The following is a 21,412-nucleotide window of genomic DNA, read 5'->3' as shown; positions in this document are numbered from 1 at the left end:
AACACCAAAAAAAAAAAAAAAAAAAAAAAAAAAAAAAAAAAAAGAGAATCTGTACTTGTTACCTAGGCTGAAGACACATTTGTCTATTTAACTGCGTTGCTTAGAGCTATTTAGTAATATATTACTAGAAAATAATCAACATTTATAAGCACTCACCATTTTACAGCTGTTATGGTAGGCTTGTAACCTATATTCTAATTTAAAACTCAACACAGTTCTATAAGGTGGCTTTAATATGAAGACAGCAAGACCGAGGACTGGAAAGAGACTTCATCCAGGGTTGCAGAGTCAAGGCTGAAGCCTGGACACTTTGGTGTCAGGGCCTAGCCAGGATTCATGTAATAGTGTAACCTGAACGTGATTGAAGACTGTATCCAAGGAAATCTGGCGTGCAAACACTGCTGAATTTCTGCAAAATTCCTGATCAGTACCAAGGATGATGTAGATGTAGTCATTTTAGCCTCCACCCATTCTCTGAAGTTCTATTAAAGGCAATTAATCAAGGCCAGAGGAACCGCATGGCAGAGGAAATGTGTCATGGCTGTGAAAAAGATTCAGGCTGAAATCCCAAATGGCAGGCTGCCTTAGGGAGAAAAGGCGGAACACAAAATACCAAACTACCCTCCCCTGTCTGGTCCTTGAGCTGCTAATGAAGAAGACACATTATGGTCCTGAAATTGCCCTTGAGAAATTTGCTACCGCGTCTACCTATCTTTCTAAGGAATTCAAAATCCACAATGTCCCAAGTTTGGGGAAATCTTGGTCTTCAACTTTTACATTTAAAGTATTTTCAATGATTTTTTTCTAGTATCAAGTCTCAAACTCTGATGCATCAACATCTGAGAGATACACAGCACAATGTAGCTACCCAAGCCTGCAGTGGTATAGTTCTAATTTTGTAGGTTGAGGGTTAGGACCTGGCTTTTGGGCATGTTCTAACACACCCCCAGGTGAGATTCTGATATCCACCGATATCTCAGCACCACTATTTCACAATTTGTGTCTCCAATCAGTACAATGCCCACATTTGTAATGCAATGAATGCCAGCAGATCAGCATAAAAGTAGCACACAGTGATCGCATTTAATACCAACATTAATAAAGTCACAGAAGAATGAATAGAACACATTTTGAAGATAAGGTTGCTATTTGGCAACAAAGAAATATAACTATATTCAAATTATGCAGACCAGAGAATGTAGCTTGCTCCTGTGCACCATAGTACTTTAAAATGGTTATCATCCCATTTGCTAAAATCGTAAATATATTTTATCTTTTTCTCCCTTACTAGTTCATAAGTTTCTAAAAGACAGAGACTCCTCTTAACTAACCCACTGCCAGTGGACTTGACGGTACATAACAGGTCTCTATTCATGTTTGTTGAGTGAAGAAACGACAACCTTTCCAGCCATAACATACCCAGACATAAACCTAATTTCAGATTAAATTGAATTTGGGAATTGTATTTCAATGTCATGCTTTTATTGTGTTCTACAATATTTTTGAGTGATTCAATTACTCTTGGGAAGTATTTGTTTATTATTAATGACATACTGAGAATGCTGAACAGCCAACCAAGTGTTCATAGAAGCTGTATCACTTATTTCAGGCTGTTCAGGCAGTAGTGGTTAAGGACATGAGACATTCTTTAAAGGAACCATGGGCCAATGTTATCTGGATGTCAAAGTCTACCCTTGGCATAATGATGGCAACCACAGGTAGGACTGAACTGCCCCGAGTCCTGACGCAGGCTTCATGCAGGCGTGTGGAGAAGCACAGCTCATCCTCCATGACAGGCAGAAGGCTGAGCTGAAGACAGCAGTCGTGGGGAACTGAGGGACATAGTCAGGGAAGATAATGGGAGAGAGCATGGACTGTGGAGGTGGAGGGACCTCAGTCAGGGTCTTGGCTCTGTCATTCACAAGTTGCTTGATATTGGGCAAATTACTTGACCTCTTCCAAGCCTTGGTTTCGTTATATATAAAATGGGATAGTAAAACCTTCCTAATGAACTGTACAGAATGCCTGGGACTGTGCACATCACAAGGAAAATTCAAAACTTCTATTCCCTTCTATAATCCAAATGGGGTCTTGGCCAAGTCACATAACACCTAAGTGCCATTCATGGTGCATATGCGTGTGTGCATGCATGTGTATGGGAAGGTCTGGCCAAATGTCAACGGATTTCTAATACTTGTTGGACACAGAAACAGAAAAGAAATCCTAAGAGGAAAGACAACCAATGTAAATGGTAAGAACTGATGCTCTGACCTACCACAGCTCCCCAGAGAGCAGCCTAACAATCCTCAGTCCAGATGATGGTTAGAGGGGCTGGCTTTCTCCAATATTCTTCATGTCTTTAAAAACCACCATGTGCCTCCCAGGTGCACTGGAAGATGCCCCAGACTGATGACAGAGCACAGCCACAAACGGGGTGGAGGCACTTGTCATCATCAAATACTGAAAAGGGCATCGCTAGTGACTGTGGGTGAGCTGAATGGTATTTTCAGGTTAACTAGTAGTGACACCAATAGTGACACCAATGCTGCTTTTTTTGTTTTGTTTTTGAGATGGGGTCTGTCTCTGTCACCCAGGCTAGAGTGTGGTGGCATGATCTCGGCTCACTGCAACTTCCACCTCCCGAGTTCAAGCAATTCTCTGCCTCAGTCTCCCAAGTAGCTGGGATTACAGGCACCTGCCACCACACCTGGCTAATTTTTGTATTTTTTAGTAGAGTTGGGGTTTCACCATCTTGGCCAGGCTGGTCTTGAACTCCTGACATCATGATCCACCCACCTTGGCCTCCCAAAGTGCTGGGATTCACAGGAGTGAGCCACCATGCCCAGCCCAATGCTGCTTCTTTTAAGAAGGCCTCCCTGATCGTCCCTGTGTGGTCTCTTGTAATACCAACAGCTCTCATTACTTGATCTCTTGCGTGGCATATCTATTTAATCTTTTCTCTTAAACTTTCAATAGATCACAAGTCTTTTTATAGACTCCTACACAATGCCTTGCTCTCAGAATGCAAACTGTGCCCATAAGCTAGGGAAAATGCAAGAGACAGACTGTTGAATAATGAATACTTTTGAACACAGTTAACACATTTGTTTTAATAGAGCCTTAATGGTCTCAAATGATAATGCAACTTAGCTATTTAAGCCTATTTTATATAAGTGGAATGTACAGCTCAAACAATGCAACCTAAATTACACTTGCATATATGAACTACGGAGCAAATAGTGCTCTATTGATTTTGCAGATGGGAAACGTAGGTGAGAGCTGTTAAGGGGACATTCCCTGGTCACTACCAGACTGTGGTAGCACTGTGCTGATCCAGAATCTGAATGCCAGAGCCCCACCCATCAAATGACATGACTTCCCTTAGCAAATGGGAATTTTTCAGATGGATTCATGCACAGATGACATATTCTCCCAAAGGCGCAGTTCAGCCCTTGGTGTATCTGTGCCAGTGCTTCAGCACCAGCATTAGCAAACCACATGTCCTGTGTCAAGTGATTTAACATAACCAGGAAACTCTCCTTTTACCACCAGCTTAATACAAATCCCAATTCAATCTGTTGTACTACAGGAGAATACAGATCTCAGTTCTGGTTCCAGTCTCTGCTCCTCTCTTTCCAACACAAATCCAAACACCTGTTCTTAGTAATTTCTATTTTTAGGTCACATTCTCCAGAATAAACTACATGACATTTTGAGATTAAAAAACAAATGGAATTTAGGAGGACAGATTGGATGGACACTAACTAAAATCTTTATTTGAGTTAAAGATTAGAAACCTATGACTTGCAGGCATGCAGAAGTACTCCTCCATCCCAAATAATGTCCTCTGAATGTCAACAGCACTGAAAAAGTAAAATTTACCTTTGAAGCAGGATGTTTTACATGTTTTTTACAGTAAAAGTCATAATAAATACAGAATTGCTTTTTAATTCTTGAATTACAGAACTCAAAAATTTGACTCTGCTTGGAGCTCATTGATAAAAGCAGACTGCTGATGCTCTGATGTTTGTTCCATGCATCAAACTTACCATTCCCTCTTCCAAAAATTAAACTCACTAAATAAATGAACTGAACAAATGTGTTTATCTTCAGTTCAGTTCAACTAAGATACATGGAGTTTTATCATTGAGTCTTACACATCACAAGCTTTCTCATTTGAAGTGGTGGTCACAGCTAACAACTCATTTGAAATGTTTACTCCTCACGTGTAGCTTGCTCATGCCCTGCATCACTCATTCCCCTACTCCATTCATACACATTTGCTGAATATTCCACACAGTCTCCCCTAAGTTAGTGACGGCAACAGAGGGACTGTCCCCAGTGGTCTCCATGGTTTGAGCTGTACGTGAAATTGCTCGGCGAATTTTACAAAAAGTGCTCCACAAAGAGCAGATATTACTATTATCATTACCATTACTACTGTTACTATTATTACCAATCATTTTGGCATTTAGCACATGATAAATACAATATATTTCCTATTTTCTCAACATGGGCAGAAGGGTTTTCGCTGACAAGCTCCAGGTTCTCTGTTTTAGAGAACTTGAAGAAGTCAGGTGTTCAAGAAAGATCTGATACTTTCTGGCAGTTAATCCTATATTAGCAACGGGACTCTCCTTCATCCACATGTAGGGCTTATTTTTATATTTTTTATAAAGGGTCTCATTCTGTCACCCGGGCTGGAGTAGAGTGGTGCAATCTCAACTGACTGCAGCCTCAGCTTCCTGGGGTCAGGAGATTCTCCCACCTCAGCCTCCCAAGTAGCTGGGACTACACAGATGCACACTACCATGCCTGGCTAATTTTTAAAATTTATTGTAGAAATGGGGTCTTACTATGTTGCCCAGACTGGTCTTGAACTCCTGGGCTCAAGTGATCCTCCCACCTCGGCCTTCCGAAGTGCTGGGTTTACAGGTGTGAGCCACCGTGCCCAACTGAGCTTCTTTCTTTATTCACATCTAGATTCTGACCTTCCAGGAAAAAATATTTTTTTTCTTGTTTGGAGAAAATCTTTTTCCAACTACATCCAATTTGAGTGAGGAAAGGAAATAGTAATAACTGACTTCTAAGAAAAATAAATGCCAACAGTGATACTTGTTTGGCACTGAAGACCCACTGAGGGCCTTGTGTTGGATGCCTCGAGTTTAACTTAGCTAAGTTCACCACCTGCAACGGCTGGCACTGCCAATGCCCATATCTCAACTGCTTATCGAACGTTCACTGGCTCAGCCCTCAGTGACTTAAATATTTCTTGCCTTGATTGTTTAATTAAATTCAGGTATGGTTCAGAGGACAGCAAGAGCTTCGTGTTGTTACAATAATGAGGGTTTTTGAAGTTTTAACTCTAGCAGACTATTAAAAATACAACTATGATTCAGCTGAAAGCTTTATAAAGTGAAGGTGTAATTTTCTAAGCAATGAAATAGTCAATCATTACCTGCAATGATGAAGGGATCAGTAATAAGATATGAAGCTTCATTTTTCAGGTCATCAGTTTGCACACAGCCAAAGCGTGCAGAACCTTCGCATTAAACACAAGCGCATGTGTATACACACGCACACATACACGTACACATACACACACACACACACTGCTTTGAACAAGTCTGAGGCCTCAGTCCATTTTCCAATAATGGATAAGTTAGCTTTGCAAAACCACAAATCACAAACACTTGCCTTGCTTTTCCTTTTGCCAATAAAATCAGGTTGAAATTAAAAAAAAATAAAAACTTACAATTCCTGGTTGTAAATTTTTCTAGGAGAAATTTCAAGTATTGTTTCAGCATAGCAGGAAAATATTTGCATTCCAGCTGGTGGTTCTGGTATTAATCAGGGTGATTGCAGGAAGTCCCCAGCTGCTTGGGCAGCAAGTGGGCCCTTGAATTTTTTATTTAATAGACGGCACTTCAAGGTAAAGCAGCTCACAGAATTTTTAGCCCCAGAAATTGTATTAAGAATAATAGTTTCCACAAATAATTGCTAGAAATTGTTCACTCTACAATTGTAAGCATTTCATGTAAGGTGAAAACACTAATGACCCACCACCCATTGCTGAGGCCACCAACCTAGGACTGGCCTCTGTGTTGAGCCCCCAGGCTCATGGGGCTCCCTGAGACTTTTATTTCAGAACCATTAACGGTGCAGTCAGAGGTGGAGTAACAGAGGCAAATCAGTTCCTAGAGGCCTGCCCGATCTCTTGTCAGTACCCATGCTTCCAAACTCTGCTTGGAGTACCAATGAAAAATAGCATCTCTATAAATTGCAAATACACACACACACACACACACACACATACATGCAAGAACACAAACACGAGGGTAACAGCAGGAAGCAATGGGAGGGTTGACACTGTTCTTCATCATTTACAGTCCCCTGTTAGCAGCTAACCACGGAATGAGATCAGCCCACCAGACCAAGTTCAAAACACAGGACAGAGGAATAGGGGCAGATACAGCTCTCCTCAATCTTAGGCACAGGTGTACACAGGAGTGTCAGACAAAGACCCAGGGACATGGAAACTTGTACATTGCTGTGGCTTTAAAATGTGCATAGCCTAAGCAACACGGTGAAACCCCATCTCTCCAGAAATTACAAAAATTAGCCAAGCATGGTGGTGCATGCCTGTAGTTCCATCTACTTGGGAGGTTGAGGTGGGAGGATTGCTTGAGCCCAGGAAGCAGATATTGCAATGAGCTGAGGTCATGCCACTATACTCCAGGCTGATTGACAGAGTGAACCTGTCTCAAAATAAGTAAATAAATAAAAATAAAATTTGCATGATGTGGCACATAGAAACAGAAATCCGAAGTGACAGCATTTTATAACTGTCAATGGCATTCTCGTTGGATATATGTGAATTCCCTTCATGGACTTGATGTGATAAGTCAATATTTCTATGGAAATCATCCAGTAAGGAAAACACATGGGACGTCATCCTCCCATGGAGATGCACTTACTTGTGTCCAGACTCATGGGCAATGGTGAAGGCCAGTCCAAGACCTGTATCTTCATTAATCGTGCAGCTGCGATATTTACTACACATTCCACTTATGGGTGCAAATCCTGTGAAGGACAAAGATCAAAAGAATACAGAGCAGTGTTGTAATAAAATAAAGCATGGTATATTTATTTTCTTCCCCTTAGTGAAATTTAGTTCTTGTGTTCATATGGGGAAATATGTAATGGGAAGCACTTAGATAACCATGTAAAGGGCATTTGATAACGTAGGGGAAGGGATTCCATTCCAGGGAGCCCAAGGACTCTCTGTATTGTGGAACACAATTCATGGTTCTATGTAATGTTCCTGGTACAGGCTCTAACTGGGGCAAAACAGAGAGGGGAATCTATTGCAGATGGAGGAAAGTCTTTGCCTTATTCTAAACATCTATGTTCCCAAAAGACCAAGTGAAAAAGTGCTATAGAGAACGGGTGTGCTGGGAGGTCCCCAAGACCACCCCCGGCTTTAATGATTCACATCTGTCATAATGAGCATTTGTCCCACTCACAGTTATTATTTAATATTGCAAAAGGATACAGGAAAAAATCAGCCAAGGGAAAACACATGGGCAGAAGTCAGGAGGAAAACAGGCACACACATCTGGGGGTCCTTTCCCCGCAGAGTCACACAGGATGTGCTCTCTTCCTCAGCAACGAGTCGTGACAGCGACGGTGAATGTTGTCCACCAGCGTCACTCATTAGAAACTCAGGGTCCAGGGTTTTCTCTGGGAGCTGGTCACATAGGCACCCACTGCCTGAAGTGTGCCAGAATTCTAGACCCCCAGAAGGAAACCACACTGTACACACAACGTAGGCACAATGAGCCACTGGTTGGAGGTAGGGCAGTGGGAGCCATCCTACAACCTGAGTTCTCGCAGGCCAGTCAAGAGCCAACGGGGTAAGCAGACCTGTCTAAGGACAAGCAGCCAGGACACCACGTTAATTTGTTTTTGCACAATAAGACTAACTGCTGTTAAATTGGGTTTTATCTAAAAGTTTTTATAAATAAAACCCCTTCCTCCCTAAGAACTTGGGAAGAAATGGAGAGTTAGAAGAAATGTTCAGCAGAGTCCTGGTCAGTAGCACAGTGTTTCACACAGACCATCTGGAAAAATCCCAAAGTGCTGCCTCTAAGTCACACCAAGCCCTGTAAATGTCTAAAACACTGCTAAGATTGAGACACAGAGAAGTGAAAAAAACAGGAAATAAAATATGGTCATAGTAACTCCACAAATACACATCAATGTACTATTTCCACCAGATAATGAGAAAGCCTTCGATTTACCCATCCCATTCTCACAAATAGTAGAAGAAACAGAAAAAAAATATGTATTTATTATGTTAGAAGAGATAGGAACTCTGAAATCTGTGAGAGACATTCACTTGTTCAATAATCACTCTTGATGAATGAAAACATACTTCTATGTTTGGCTAAAGTTTGTACAGGGAAGTGGGTCTTTACACCTTCACTAAGAAGCTGCTACTGCTTATTAACAAGGAACAAGGGCAAAAATACTCAACACTCTGTGCCACGGCCAGGGGTGCACATTCCACACATGGTCCTCACACTCTGCTGGAGGTTCTCACCCAAAGTGTCACAGGGTTCATTCTTCCAGGAACATATATCCAGGCCAGTCAGTAAGATGGCGTGGTCATGACGAGTCCCGTCTTTCCCCATCAATCCAGACTGCCACTGGCAGAAGCTACTTAAGGTGTGGTCTGCGTGATGACTTATCACCAGCCCTGGCTGTGCAAGAGACAAGGACCAAGGACCCCATGATAATGGAGAGAAAACATGTTATAATGCATTGGCATCATAGCAAATTATCATTGACCTGGATTTCAAATACATGGCTGGATCTGGATGGCATATAAGTTAATGCATGTATTTTATGTATTCTATAAAACCTGTACAGATCCAGTGTACACATTTATGGACATTTCTCTAGTTCCATACATAAACAATTGAAATGTATCTGGCCGATCCTGAATGCATGTTCAATGACCCAAGAAAGATTACTTCTGCGCATGAACGTTTTGTATTCAAAAATCTTTAAAAAACACTTTTCAAAATTAAGTAAAGCCACAGAATCATTTATACCTGGCTTTGCACATACATATACAAAAACACGTCTAGACAGCAATATGTTTATCTCATAACCAAATTAAGCAAGTGGGATTTCCAATAAATAAGTCTTTTAATATTTCTTATTACAGTGTTCAATGAAATATCTTTTCTTCAAAGGCAGCATATTTCTGAGAGGAGGTAGGTCAGTTGGTAAAGCTTTGTTTCTGGAAAATAAACTGCAACTAAAAGGAGACTTTGCAAGCCATGTTCAACTTCCTCTGTCTCTATCAAGTTCGGATAACACAACAATGAAGTAACAGGGTGTAGAACATTGGAACTCTTGGGAACGGAAGAATTTGAGGCATAGAAGAACATGCATCAGACCAGGCTGCACCAAGTTTTTTGAATCTTATTCACCAGCATGCTCTAGTTTCCTATGGCTGGTTGGACAACACCAGGTTTAATTACCTCAACTTCAGGACACTGGCTTGTTTAAAGCTTTCACTGTTAGAATGTTGTATTGAAATTTTTGTCTCTCAGTCACTGAATACGTTTTCTGCTGAAATGTTTATTTTGTTTTTCCAGAAAGTCAAATATACCCAAGTTAAACGCTACACATAAACATGGGGGCATGCCTTGCGTTCTTTAGCAGGTGATTTCCAGGAAAACTGCATTAATTAAAGTTAACACAGGTGTACGATCAAACGATAACCTCACTTATTCTTTGCAGCTTGGATGAATTCCAAGGCGAAAATGTTTTAATACAAGGAATAATTAACCTGTCACCTGAGAAGCCCGGCATGTTCAGCAGCCCCCTCCCCAACTGCGCACTCACACAAAAGACAATGAGGTCGTATCTTCCCTGACTAGTCAGACTAGAAATAGCCCTTCCACACATGCCCCCACCCTGCACAGAAAAAGAGCAGCATCCCAGGACTTTAACATCGAAGGCATCTTAGATCTTATGAATGATCTCAGGTTTCATCTAAAAAATTCTTTGTTTTATAAACAAGAAAACTGTGGCTAAAAGAAGACTCTGAAAATGTCAGCAAGGGTGGAGCTGAGGCTGGGCACTTGGCTCCTGTCTAGCACCCACTCTTCTTCACCCAGTCAATGATTAGCTTGGGGAAAAATGGAAGTGAGAACCTTTTGTGCCTATAATGCTTCCCCATTACTTATGCCGCGAGGTGTTCATGTCCATCCTCACTGTGAAGGGACCACCTCTATGCATTTACAGGGGTCACAAATGAAGGCAAAGGATCTTTAACACACTGCTACCAAGATCCAGTGTAATCTGGGTTTTTAAAGCATGCAGTGAGGGAAACGCACTTGAGAGTCCATAGAAATCTTAATAAAAATAAAAATCTCAGACTGCAAATGGTGGCAAATGGTGAGGGTTAAGAGCTGGGAGATAATCGAATAAAAAGCAGAAAGGGCTCATTGCCACTGGCATCCTGAAAGCTCATGATGGCTAAGATATATTGTGTGCTATGTATTCGTCGTGTGTGTCCCACCTATATGCTGAAGGCAGCTTTTACATGCTATTTTCTTACAGGCCAATTAAAAGATAATTTCTTACCACTTTTGCACAAGAAAACCCCACAAAAACTCCAAAAAAAGTTTAAATGAATTGAAAAGACACTCATTTGCAGTAAAACACAAAATATTAAATACTTGTTGCCCTCGAGAGAGAAGAACCCATAGAACAATTATATTAAAGAAAAACGCATTATTTTGCATTTACTTCTCTGGGAGTAGAAAGAGTAGATAGTTTCAAAGATAAACTACCTGTTCATCCTCTAGAAGAATCAGACCTACAATTGCAATGTTGATGTTTCCTCCTATTGTTCCATCTTTGAATAAAGCAGATACCTGAAAAAGACAGGAAATCCACGTTAGCCCCATAAATGGCATTTTCCCCCCTACTTACTAGTGGGCCTAGAATCCAACACCCTTCTTCTTCAGTGACAGAGCAACATTAATTTTCTTGTATTTTAGGCAGACAGATATATTAATCATATCCCTGTAAAAAGCCAAAGCTTCAGGTGGGAGTGGGGTCCACCTCTTACTGTCAAACACCTATGAAAGGATCACAAGACTGTGGGTTGATAAGTGTTCCTCTTAGAATATAAAGAGGATTTTTAAGCTAATCATGATGACGACAGAAGCCGATCACTTCTCAAGCTCTTCTGGCAAGGAATTCCAAGAGAAACTCGTGCACTTATGGGATTCCAAGAGGATACAAGAAAGAGAAGGAAAAAATCGTGGTAATGAGATGATGAGAGAAAGACACAAACATTAGAGATGATAGATCATGGAAGTGGAAATGAATGACCAGAGTGGCATTTGGGGTGGTGAGCAGGAACAGCACGACTACCATGGAATGCAACCTGAAGTGATTTGGCACTGAGCTGTGGAGATATTGGAAAAGCTCTACAGAAGAGTGGCAAACACTTCCACACATCAGAGCAGTTTGCTGAGGACAACAGGGCAATGCTTCAACCCCGTGTGGTGGGAAGGTGGTTCTATTTCACTGCCTCCTCGGCTTCCTGGGAGACCAGAAACCGAGTGGTTCAGTCTACCAAAAATGACACTAGCCATAGTAATCACATGACATCATGGAAAAATAGGCACATTCAGGGGTACTCTGTTTATTGAGGCAGAAGAATGTAAAGACATACTTTTAAAATATTGTCATTAAAACTATTCTTAAAAACACACTTTGGTGACCCAAGATTTTGTCTTCTCTTACTTAGATTTCACGTACATGCAATGAGGCTTAGTATACCTCTCATCACTCTTCAGTGATTAATACAGCTGACAATTTGAGACACAAACACATTTAACCTGAGATGATATTCTAAAAGGTTGCACTTTCCCCTTGTTTTTTAGATAAAATAATTTATATTTAGCATTTGAACATTAATATTTCTAAAAAGTTGGGCATTTCTATAGAGCCATCTAAAATCACACATCTAATGCTGATAATCAGATTTACTGCACTACAGCATCCCCTTAGAGATTTCCAGTAAATATTTCCAGTAAATAGACACTAGTAAGCCCAAAACATCTCATAGGCTTACAGAGGCTTATTGAGAGGGTCAAATGATTTTTTCCTACTGAATTAGTCTATGAAGTTCTGAAAATGGCTCTTTTCATTGGAGCATGGAAAACTAAATGAGTTATCACCAGTAAAATATTTCTCATATATGAAACATCAATCCACAGGTAACAAGTAAATCCACATGTTTCTTATATGAAACATCAATACACACACACACACACACACACACACACACCCCATGAAGTGCAATGACACAGATGGCCTCAACTGGAAGGACGATCCTACCATGTTGAGTATCGTGAGCACGTAGGTCGTGATATTTTCATGGCCATGGTTTTGCATCATCTTTTTGTCGACCACCACCAAGGTCTCCACGTTCAGTTCTTCATTTCTATGGGACCTCAGAAGAGAGCGCTTATGCCGTAAGCAAGACTTATACTCATCTGGCAAGATGAAGAGGTCTTCCTTGGGAGGCTGGGGCATGTCTATGGAGGGACATATGGAGGGCAAATGAAAGCACAAGTCACACACAAAATCAGAGCCATAACTCATCATAGAGAAATTTGGTCTCAAAAATGAACGCTTATGATAAAAACCACATAACCTTTAAAACCTTGTGATGCAGAAGCTTGTATTAAAGTAGCACCCTAAATTTAAGTAAAATTCATGTAGTCTAGGCGTCATGGAAATCGTGGCTGTATTTCCCTTTATATAATTTCATCCTAATTTAAAACAGCAAGAAAGGGCACTCTTTGACTCTGACTCCTAGCATCTGGTAGCAAAAGGGTTCAAAAACTTTGAGCACAGGGATTTGTAGAACAGATTCCTCTGCAAAGACAAAGCAATGGAACAAATAATTACAAGAACACGAGCTGGCTGGCTTGCACTGTTTTCCTACTTGAAGACTTTTAATGACTTGACAGTGTTTAAAGTTGATTTCAATGTCTGGACACATAACTAGCTTGTCTACACTGTTTCCAGTGGATTATAAAATGCTTGAGGCAGCTCCACTTCACTGAAGAGCTTAATTTCCTAGAAAGTACCATAAATATTTATGTAATTTGATTAGAAGACAAAGCATACACTTTTCTCTTGAAGTAATCCCTTTAAAAATATTTTTGGCATGTATAATCGTTAGGTTAACACTACATTGAAAACAATTAGGTTTAGTGGATGCCTCAGAAAATGTGGTTAAAATTGTTTCATGTGAAAGTGGACTTCAAAAAGCCCAGATATTTAGGTGGCATGCACACAAAATCTATGCAGACTGTATTCAAGGAGCATACTGTAAGCAGATGCTATTTTGTTTGACTAGTGCATCCAACACATTTTATTTTCCTTTGCTAACATACTTCCAAAACTAAACAAAGCTTTTGGAGAATAATAATGATACCAGCTAATGTTTATTGAGCACTCATCATTTGCCATTAATGTTTATGCAATGCCCACAGGTGTGAGCCCCACCCTAGGCGATGTCTCTGTGTAACTCGTGCAGTCTGTACCCCAGCCTGAGCACGGGGTTCTAAGGATGAGGTCGTGAAGGCAGAGGAGAGGAACATGACTTACTCACACCCCTTCCTTCGAAAGTGTTGGAAATGGCTATCAGATTTGGACAGTGTGGTCCTAGAGCTCTTGTTCTTAATTACCACTGGTGGAAAAATGTCTTTAGGATAAAAACAACATGTTAGCACAGGACCCAGCAGCTGCAGGTCCTCAGTATTGGGGGCAGGGGTCAGAAACTCCATGGGGTGGTGATCTCATGGGCCTTGGCTCTGAAAACCCCTCAGCAAATGACTGCCCCTTACTATGGAGCTTGCAACATTGTCCCCAGAACACACAGGTCCCAGCTGCACACCCACCATCACCTGAAGGGCAGCCAGTCCACTAATCAGCCTGAGGTCCAACCTCACTATTGGTTTTCAGCAAATCAACCTGCCTCTGTTTGCCCTTTTCCACCGAAAAATGCCTGAGTGAACACAGAAAAGGCTCCCATTTTTGAAACAGGAGACTCTAACAGGAAAGAACCATTGTAAGTGTGAATTCTACCAAGACAGAAGAGCAGGACTGCTCTGAGTTCAAGGGAAAGTCCAAGAGCCTCAGGGACAACATGGAAATATCAATGCACAGATGGCACAGGGCCCTGACGATGTGCCCGTGCACAGGTGACACAAGGCCTTGAGGTGCATCATGCGTAGGTGACACAGTGTCCTGGGGGGTGCATCTGTGCATTGGTGACATGGGGCCCTGGGGGTACAGTGCATTCACGCACAGGTGACAGGAGGACCTGACCTGGGGGTGAGTCCATGAACAGGTGACACAGGGCCCTGAAGATGCACGCACCAGTGGGAAGAACTGCTGTCAATTCTGTTGATTCTGCTCACTTTTCTGGGGACTGGGCTGGTCACATGGCCCCTGGCCACTCGAGGCCCAGGAGTGCAGTACCGTCACCAGCATAGCCCAGAGGGGACAGAAATATGTGGCAAACTAAACAGCAGGATATCAATCACCAATGTTCTCCACCTACAAGAGGCATTTTGTTGAGCTTTCTTTCTCTAGTTTTATTATGAAGACCATGGGAACTTTTTTCAACTTTTCAAATACAAACTGTATTATAGAGTTTAGTATCCTTTTTCAAATAACTGCCTTTCACTTACCACCACTATTACGATTCTGAAATGTCTCTCAAGGCAACATACACTACACACACACACACACACACACACACTCACATGCCTATGCACACATGCCCAGATGTGGACACCACTGAGGGTCATCTCTACCGCCTTGCACACACAGCTGTGCCTAAGCTGTGCCACCAGCCTGAGTGATGGTGACCACCTTCAGAGAGGAATGAAAGGATCACAGTCCTCTCACAATGGTCTGCATTGCTTGATGTTTTCAAGGTCCACTGCAGCATCTGCTTAAGAGCCTGGTGTGTGGTCTGTCAAAGCGGTTAAGACGGCCCTGCTATCTCTCCTGCTGAGATCCAGGTGTGTGGGCCACTTTATCTCCTTGGTATATGGAATGTGTCCTGCTCTGACCACACCCACACCATGAGCCCTGGCAGCAGAGTCCTGGCTCTGACCTTGTGGATGCCTCCAGCATGCATCTGGGTCCTGACCTGCCAGTCAAGGCAGCCTCGGGCAGCTGTTGCTGATATGCACACCCTTTTCAAACACTCACCCAACCTCAGGATTCCCAACTCTCTCAGCCTCCTGCTCACCTCCCTTCGTTCTCAGCATGGTTCTTCCTGCTACCTCCCCTACACCTGAGCCCACCAAGCTCATCTGGGTGTGACGTTTTCAAGTCATCTGAATGCAGCATATGACTTTTGGGGGTAGGATGAAATGGGTTTGGAGGATGCAAAGGCACTGATGGTTTAACAAGCACTAATTCTGTTGTTGTAGGTGCCAAGAGATTTTTGTTCATTCACTCATTTAATGAGATTCACTAAGTATTTGCAACAGGTCTGCCTCTATTCAGGGTGCTGGGTAGAGCAGTCATAGAAACCAACCAAGCAGGAAACGATGGGCTGGGGGGAGCAGGGGCTGTCCAGAGGCTCCTGGGGAAGGTTCACCCAGTGATGTTTGAGGAGAGAGCTCAAGGAAGTGAGGCACATCCCACAAAGTACCCCACTTCGATTCCGGAATTTCTGAGAGGTTTCTACATAAAATGTAAATAACAAGTCATTTCCTAAATGGTCATGACAAAAAAGACTTTGATAAAGCCTCGGTGATAAATTGTAGGTATATTATGTCACACTGAGTCTGCCCTTTTGATGTGGTAATGTATATAAGTATGCATATAAATGAATTACCTCAGCAGGAAAACTATGTGGACTTGAATAAATCGAAACCTCAAAAATATAGAAGGACTGAGTAGTGATGCCACGGTTCTTTTGAAGATGTCTGGTAGATTCTGTCCTTCTGCACACTGTGTCATTTAATCTGCCCAGGAAAGAGTTCCTAAAAAACATCATTTACCGTTATCCATCCATCTGCTATGGAGAGACGTCCCGTGCTGAACTTACAGATAAGGGACTCTCTCTGGAATCATTGCTTCAGTTTAGCAACGACAGATCAATAGATTTCACCTCGTGGCAGACACGCTTTGAAGAAAATGTACAAGGTTCCATCAGCTTACATAAATGTCAGAATCACTAAATACACGCAAAGATTCGCCCTTACATACATTTCTTGCGTCTTCCACAGAAATGCTGTTTTTGTGGCAGTCCCAGGTGAAGGTCACTGCTGTGCAGGGGTTGATGCGCCAGTTCCCACGTCCTGGAGGTCACCAGGACCTCACTGGCCCCAGGAGCATGGGGCTCTGTGGATCTCTTATATAGTATGTGGGATGGGGAGCTGCCCTGGGCAGCGCTGCCGAGTTTCCACAAGAGGTGTGAAGGAAGTGGCTTTAGGAAGTAATCTGCCTCTTCTGTTCGTATCATGCCTGACTGGAAAAAATAAAAGGAAAGACAGAAAACACAATTAGACTTTCTGTTTGAAGCCAGGGCCGATTCTCCAAGCACCGCATTTGTTATTATTCTCTCGGAAGCATGCTCTTCCCTCCAGTGAGAGCGAACACTGGAAAGGTTCAGAGACCCCGGCTGAGAGTTAGCAATGGGAAAGGCCTCACACACAGCCTGAGCTCTCTGGCTCTGCATCCCTGCAGAAAGGCCGGCGTGGAGCTGCTCCAGGACTGGACTCCAGGAATGAGAAAGGGACAGAGGGTGCACAGCATACCAAAGTCAGTTAATTTACACCAAAAGTAATGACGGTGCAAGAAAGAACACCTGCACACTTAAATATTAAATATTCATATTGGTGAGCGGTCTCAGATAAAGCAACAAAAATTAGAATCCTAATAGGGTAATGTGCAAAACTCTGTTAAAGCGAATTTGAAAACAAAGCCAATGTTACACTTTCTAGAAAAGTGTAACTTAACAAAATTAATCCTGAGGAAAGCATAAAACAATTTTCTTGGGGAATCTGGAAGGTTTTTCTAAGCAAGATATTAAAGGAAATAGGAAAGCAGTGATTTTATAAAAATACTAAAAATGTCTGTAGAGCAAAAAGACTAAACGCAATGTTCAAAATTGTGGAGACAAAATCGACAGATCGCTTTTTTACCTTTTAGGGTGACAAATATTTTTAAGATCTTGGTAGCACGATTGTTGGTGAGCGTGAGGACAAACAGGCAATCTTACATTCTGGGAAATGTAAACTGAGGCCCCACTTGGGGGGCAGCCCCAGGGCCAGCCCATATATCTGTGCACTACAGACATTAGGAGTTAAAGTGCACAGTTCAACTCCAGGGAGTTAACTTTTGGGAATTCTCGCCAAATATTTCTTGTAAGAATTTCTTAAATGTCAGTGAACCAGGTGTGAATGTGTATGGCAGCATTGTTTGTAATAGCAAAACAGCAAAAACAAAACTAAAAATCATAAAAACAGGAAATAATTTAAATGGTTACCAGTAAATTCAGGATCAATTTTTAAAGTACATTTATTTAATTGGAGGTTATATAACTACTAAAAATTGGAGTTATGTACTGATGATAATTATAATTAAACATGTTTTTTAGTTCCTGAAGCTGAGGCCCACGTTTTTTATATACTACCTATTGATTACTCATCAATAGGTAAGTTCTGTAAGGTATCAGTGTCCCCGTTTTATGGGTGAAGAAATAGAGATGTAGAATGATTCAGTAATGTTTTCAAGGTCAACTGGCCAGGAAATATAGTGTAAGAATTCAAATGAAATCAGAGTACATTCAGAACTTGTAAGTTTAAGGTTTATACTACAGGGTTTCCAAAAGGTATTAATTTGTTAAAAGTGTATAATAGAGTATATAGTGTGCTCTCAATTATGTTCATTTTAAAAGTTGTGTATCTACACTTAAAGAATTCTCTTGGATGACTGAAGATAAATTCAAGTCAAATTGGATGGTGGAACAATAACCATCTTGAGGGGAAAAGCCTCTTCAGGAGGAGAAAGTTGAGTAGGAGGGATGCAAAAGGAAAATTATACTTCATTTTTATAGCTCTGCATTACTCAAGTTCAAGTCTGTGCATTCCTTCTTTTAAAATAATGTCCATGGCATTGCTGGATCATTGGATTACACATGAATTTAAAAATTCCTAATAAATGTTATTATATATTGCTCTAATTTTATAATGCAATCAACTCCTATGGTACCCATCAGGGTACCATTTAGAGCTCTCCAACACTGAACTATTAGTATTACTATTGTGCCGATTTTTTCAGTGATTTTGCAAATCTGGTGCTGCACACTGACTGAGACACTCACTAGGTATTCTCAGCTGCTGACCCACGACTTCCAATGTCCACTCTAAATTTGTCTCTGATGTGGGAAGCCTGTGTCTGATTCTTACTTGGAGTTGTGGGGAGACTTCCCTTGCATTAATGTCCATGTAGTGAAGCCCTGTGTGGGGCTGGGCTGTCCTAGGTGAGTCTGGGCATTTGTACAGTGTGAACTGCAGGCACGGAGGAGCATTTCCTAGACCTTGAGAAAACGCCAAACACAACTCTCAAGGAAAACAGGGTTTGGGGTGGGAGACATAAAAGAAAGAGAAGAGCAGGTTTATCAAATATAGGGAGAGGAAGCATTGGCTGAAATGTTACCACTGGGGGTGAGGGGAGGCAAGACCAAGGTAAGCTTGGTAGACTATCAGTGAAGCCATCAGCACCACCATGGGAGGTAGACCTCCTGGGGCCCAAATACCAGATAGCCATGGGAAAGTGGAATTCTTGGAATTTATGCCCAGGATTGAGGGAGGGGGCAGAGGCAGTCTTTCCTGCAGTGATATTCATGAATGACTTTGGAACCTTCTTGGCCTTCTAGAACTCCGGGAACTAAACGAAGACACGACAACACTTTACCTTTTGCAGTTCTACCGGGGAATGCCAAGTGTGAAATAAATTAAATAATGGTTAGAGCCAATTAGGTTTCAACCTTTTTGCATTTTAACTAACTGAGAAGCGTAAGCAGTCATCGATGTGTTCAACCTTGTATAACGCTACCCAATTCGTTTCTCCATTCCCTAAGGTAAACAGTTTAGGTATTAAATCAAAAAAGAAGAAAAATTCATGCATGGCTTAAAACAATAACAGCACTTTTTGATATGCAAACAATTGCTCACTTTTCAAACCACCCGTCAGAAGATGATTGGCTCTTTAAGAACCTAGAATAGACGTGATTCAGTATCTCCCCTGCAGGTTGCAGCAGACTGATAGAAGGCAATGGCCAGGTGAATTGGACACTGCAGAATTTATCATCCCATTCTCATACTTATTAGCTGTGTGACTTTGGATGATTTACTCAGCCTTTCTGTGCTGTTCTGTCATCTAGGATGCAGATATAAGAACAGCTACTTGTCACGAGTTTGTAAGACTTAACATTCTTAAAGTATATGATTTAGTGAACATTCAAACAAGATTTGCTGAATTAATAAAACGAAGGATGTAAAATATCATACTTTACCCTGATGATCTTTGCTCTCCTTCTGATAATTCAGAGAACCCCTGAGGAATTTTTCACTCTGCAGTTGGAGATCCCTCTGAAGCCCTGAGTGTTGGTGCACCCACCACCACAATCATCTCAAACACAATTTTGGTTCTGACTTGCTGCTTTGCTTTTTACACTCTTTCTGGCTTCCTGGCCTACACACTTGTGATCTAAGACAGCTGTTTCCTATTCAGAACGATCTCCTCCTTTCCCCTAGGCTCAAGGCTACATTCTGGGTGGCCCAGGCTAAGAGGACCAGATCCCCAGGCAAAGGTGTCCGACTGCAGTTGGCAGATTTTTGAATTTTCCTTAACAAAGTCATTAAGCATTATACTTATTTCATTAGTAATTTAGTCTGAGTCACAATATTCAGTATTTAAATAATCTCCAATTTCATTAAATACATAGAGCATAGTAACTGATAAGACTGATATTTTGATATCCCTTGATAAACAACAGATAAAAATACAAAAAAAGTTACTTCATTAGCTTGTTGCATTATTAGTTTGCAAGCTATTCTAAAAGATAAGGTAAATTGCAGAAGATTAATGTTTTCTTCTTATCAGAATGAAGAATATTTGTTTGGAAACTCAAAATGTCTAGGGGAACCTGCCTGTAGCTCACAGTAACCACTGGAATGTCAGGCGGGTGGATTATTAACCAGGCTTCAGAAAAGGCCAAGTCCTTCAGGCTTTGCAGAGGACAGGCTTTGTTCTCACAGGGCCTGCCTCTCTCATGATCAGTTCTGGAAATCATTTTACATTAGAAAACTCACCAAACACTTATGTTGCCTTCATAAGAAATGAACGAATATGTGCTGTGTTACTGCTGGGAAAAGCTAGTTCTGAGCAATGTAAGTAAAGAAAATATTGAAGCTTGGCAGTAGGATGTTTACTGTAGTCTATTTGTTGTCATCCATAATTAAAAGTTGGTAGATTTGTATTAATTGTGATTTGTTGAGATTCATAGAAACTGCTCATTAAAGTTTTCATGAATCAAAAAAAAAAATAGAAATTAAGAAGAAGTGAATAAATGCCCAATCATTGAGGTTATCTCTACTGCAGTGAGAGAGACTCCCAGTGAACCAGTTCTAAGCGTGTCTCAGGTGACACCCTGTGCCCTATTCATGAGAGCTACCTATCAATAAACACAGTAAAGAAGAGAAAGAGGCATTATGAGAAAGAGGCATTTTCATTTTCAAGTGATTTCATTTTTACTCTCCTCCATCTTTTCTCCTGAAGTGTCATTTGTTTTGGGAATATTCTATGCATTCTAGGTCTTCTTAGTGATATTTCAGAAACGTTAGACAGTTTCAACTTTTGTCAAACTTTAATCCAAGTGAAGCTTTGCTTTTCATTTTCTTCCAATCTCAGAACCAAATAGGAACCTACACCGAAAGCCGCAGTGAGTCTTGTTGTGTGATTATATGTGATATCTTGAAAATAAAAATTTGGCTAAAATTTTCTAAGAAGTTTAAATAAACCAAAAAGCTTCCTTTTTCTCCAAGAAATTTTGTATGTTTCTTTTTGCTCCTCTCTCCACTGCACCTGACTTAGGCACTGAGCTCACTCAACCTTTCTGTCTTCAAGGACAATGGGGCTGATACGCTGGTCACAAGAATCACACATCGTCCTAAACCCAAAGAAGTCCAGGCTTCATAATTTCAGTCATTTGCTCAGCTGTAAACTTGGTCCCTGGTCACTTTCCAGTTGCTTATATATAGACTCAAACTAC

The 21,412-nt window shown here is 41.3% G+C and overlaps 1 protein-coding gene across 1 annotated transcript in view; it reads right to left on the bottom strand.

Annotated features, from left to right (window-relative positions):
* Positions 1-21,412, bottom strand: part of ADAMTS16 (ADAM metallopeptidase with thrombospondin type 1 motif 16) — a 180,883-nt gene that overhangs the window by 119,938 nt on the left and 39,533 nt on the right. The window contains exons 4-8 of the mRNA XM_025388259.1: positions 16,342-16,603; positions 12,436-12,635; positions 10,875-10,958; positions 8,606-8,765; positions 6,978-7,083 (exon numbers count right to left, since the gene is read on the bottom strand). Coding sequence (XP_025244044.1) covers positions 6,978-7,083; positions 8,606-8,765; positions 10,875-10,958; positions 12,436-12,635; positions 16,342-16,603 — 812 coding nt within the window. The remainder of the gene's footprint in view (positions 1-6,977; positions 7,084-8,605; positions 8,766-10,874; positions 10,959-12,435; positions 12,636-16,341; positions 16,604-21,412) is intronic.

Source organism: Theropithecus gelada, chromosome 6 (genome assembly GCF_003255815.1).
Source record: "Theropithecus gelada isolate Dixy chromosome 6, Tgel_1.0, whole genome shotgun sequence".
NCBI lineage: Eukaryota > Metazoa > Chordata > Mammalia > Primates > Cercopithecidae > Theropithecus > Theropithecus gelada.
Note: the sequence above shows the minus strand (reverse complement) of the source record. Positions and strands in the feature narration are given on the sequence as shown.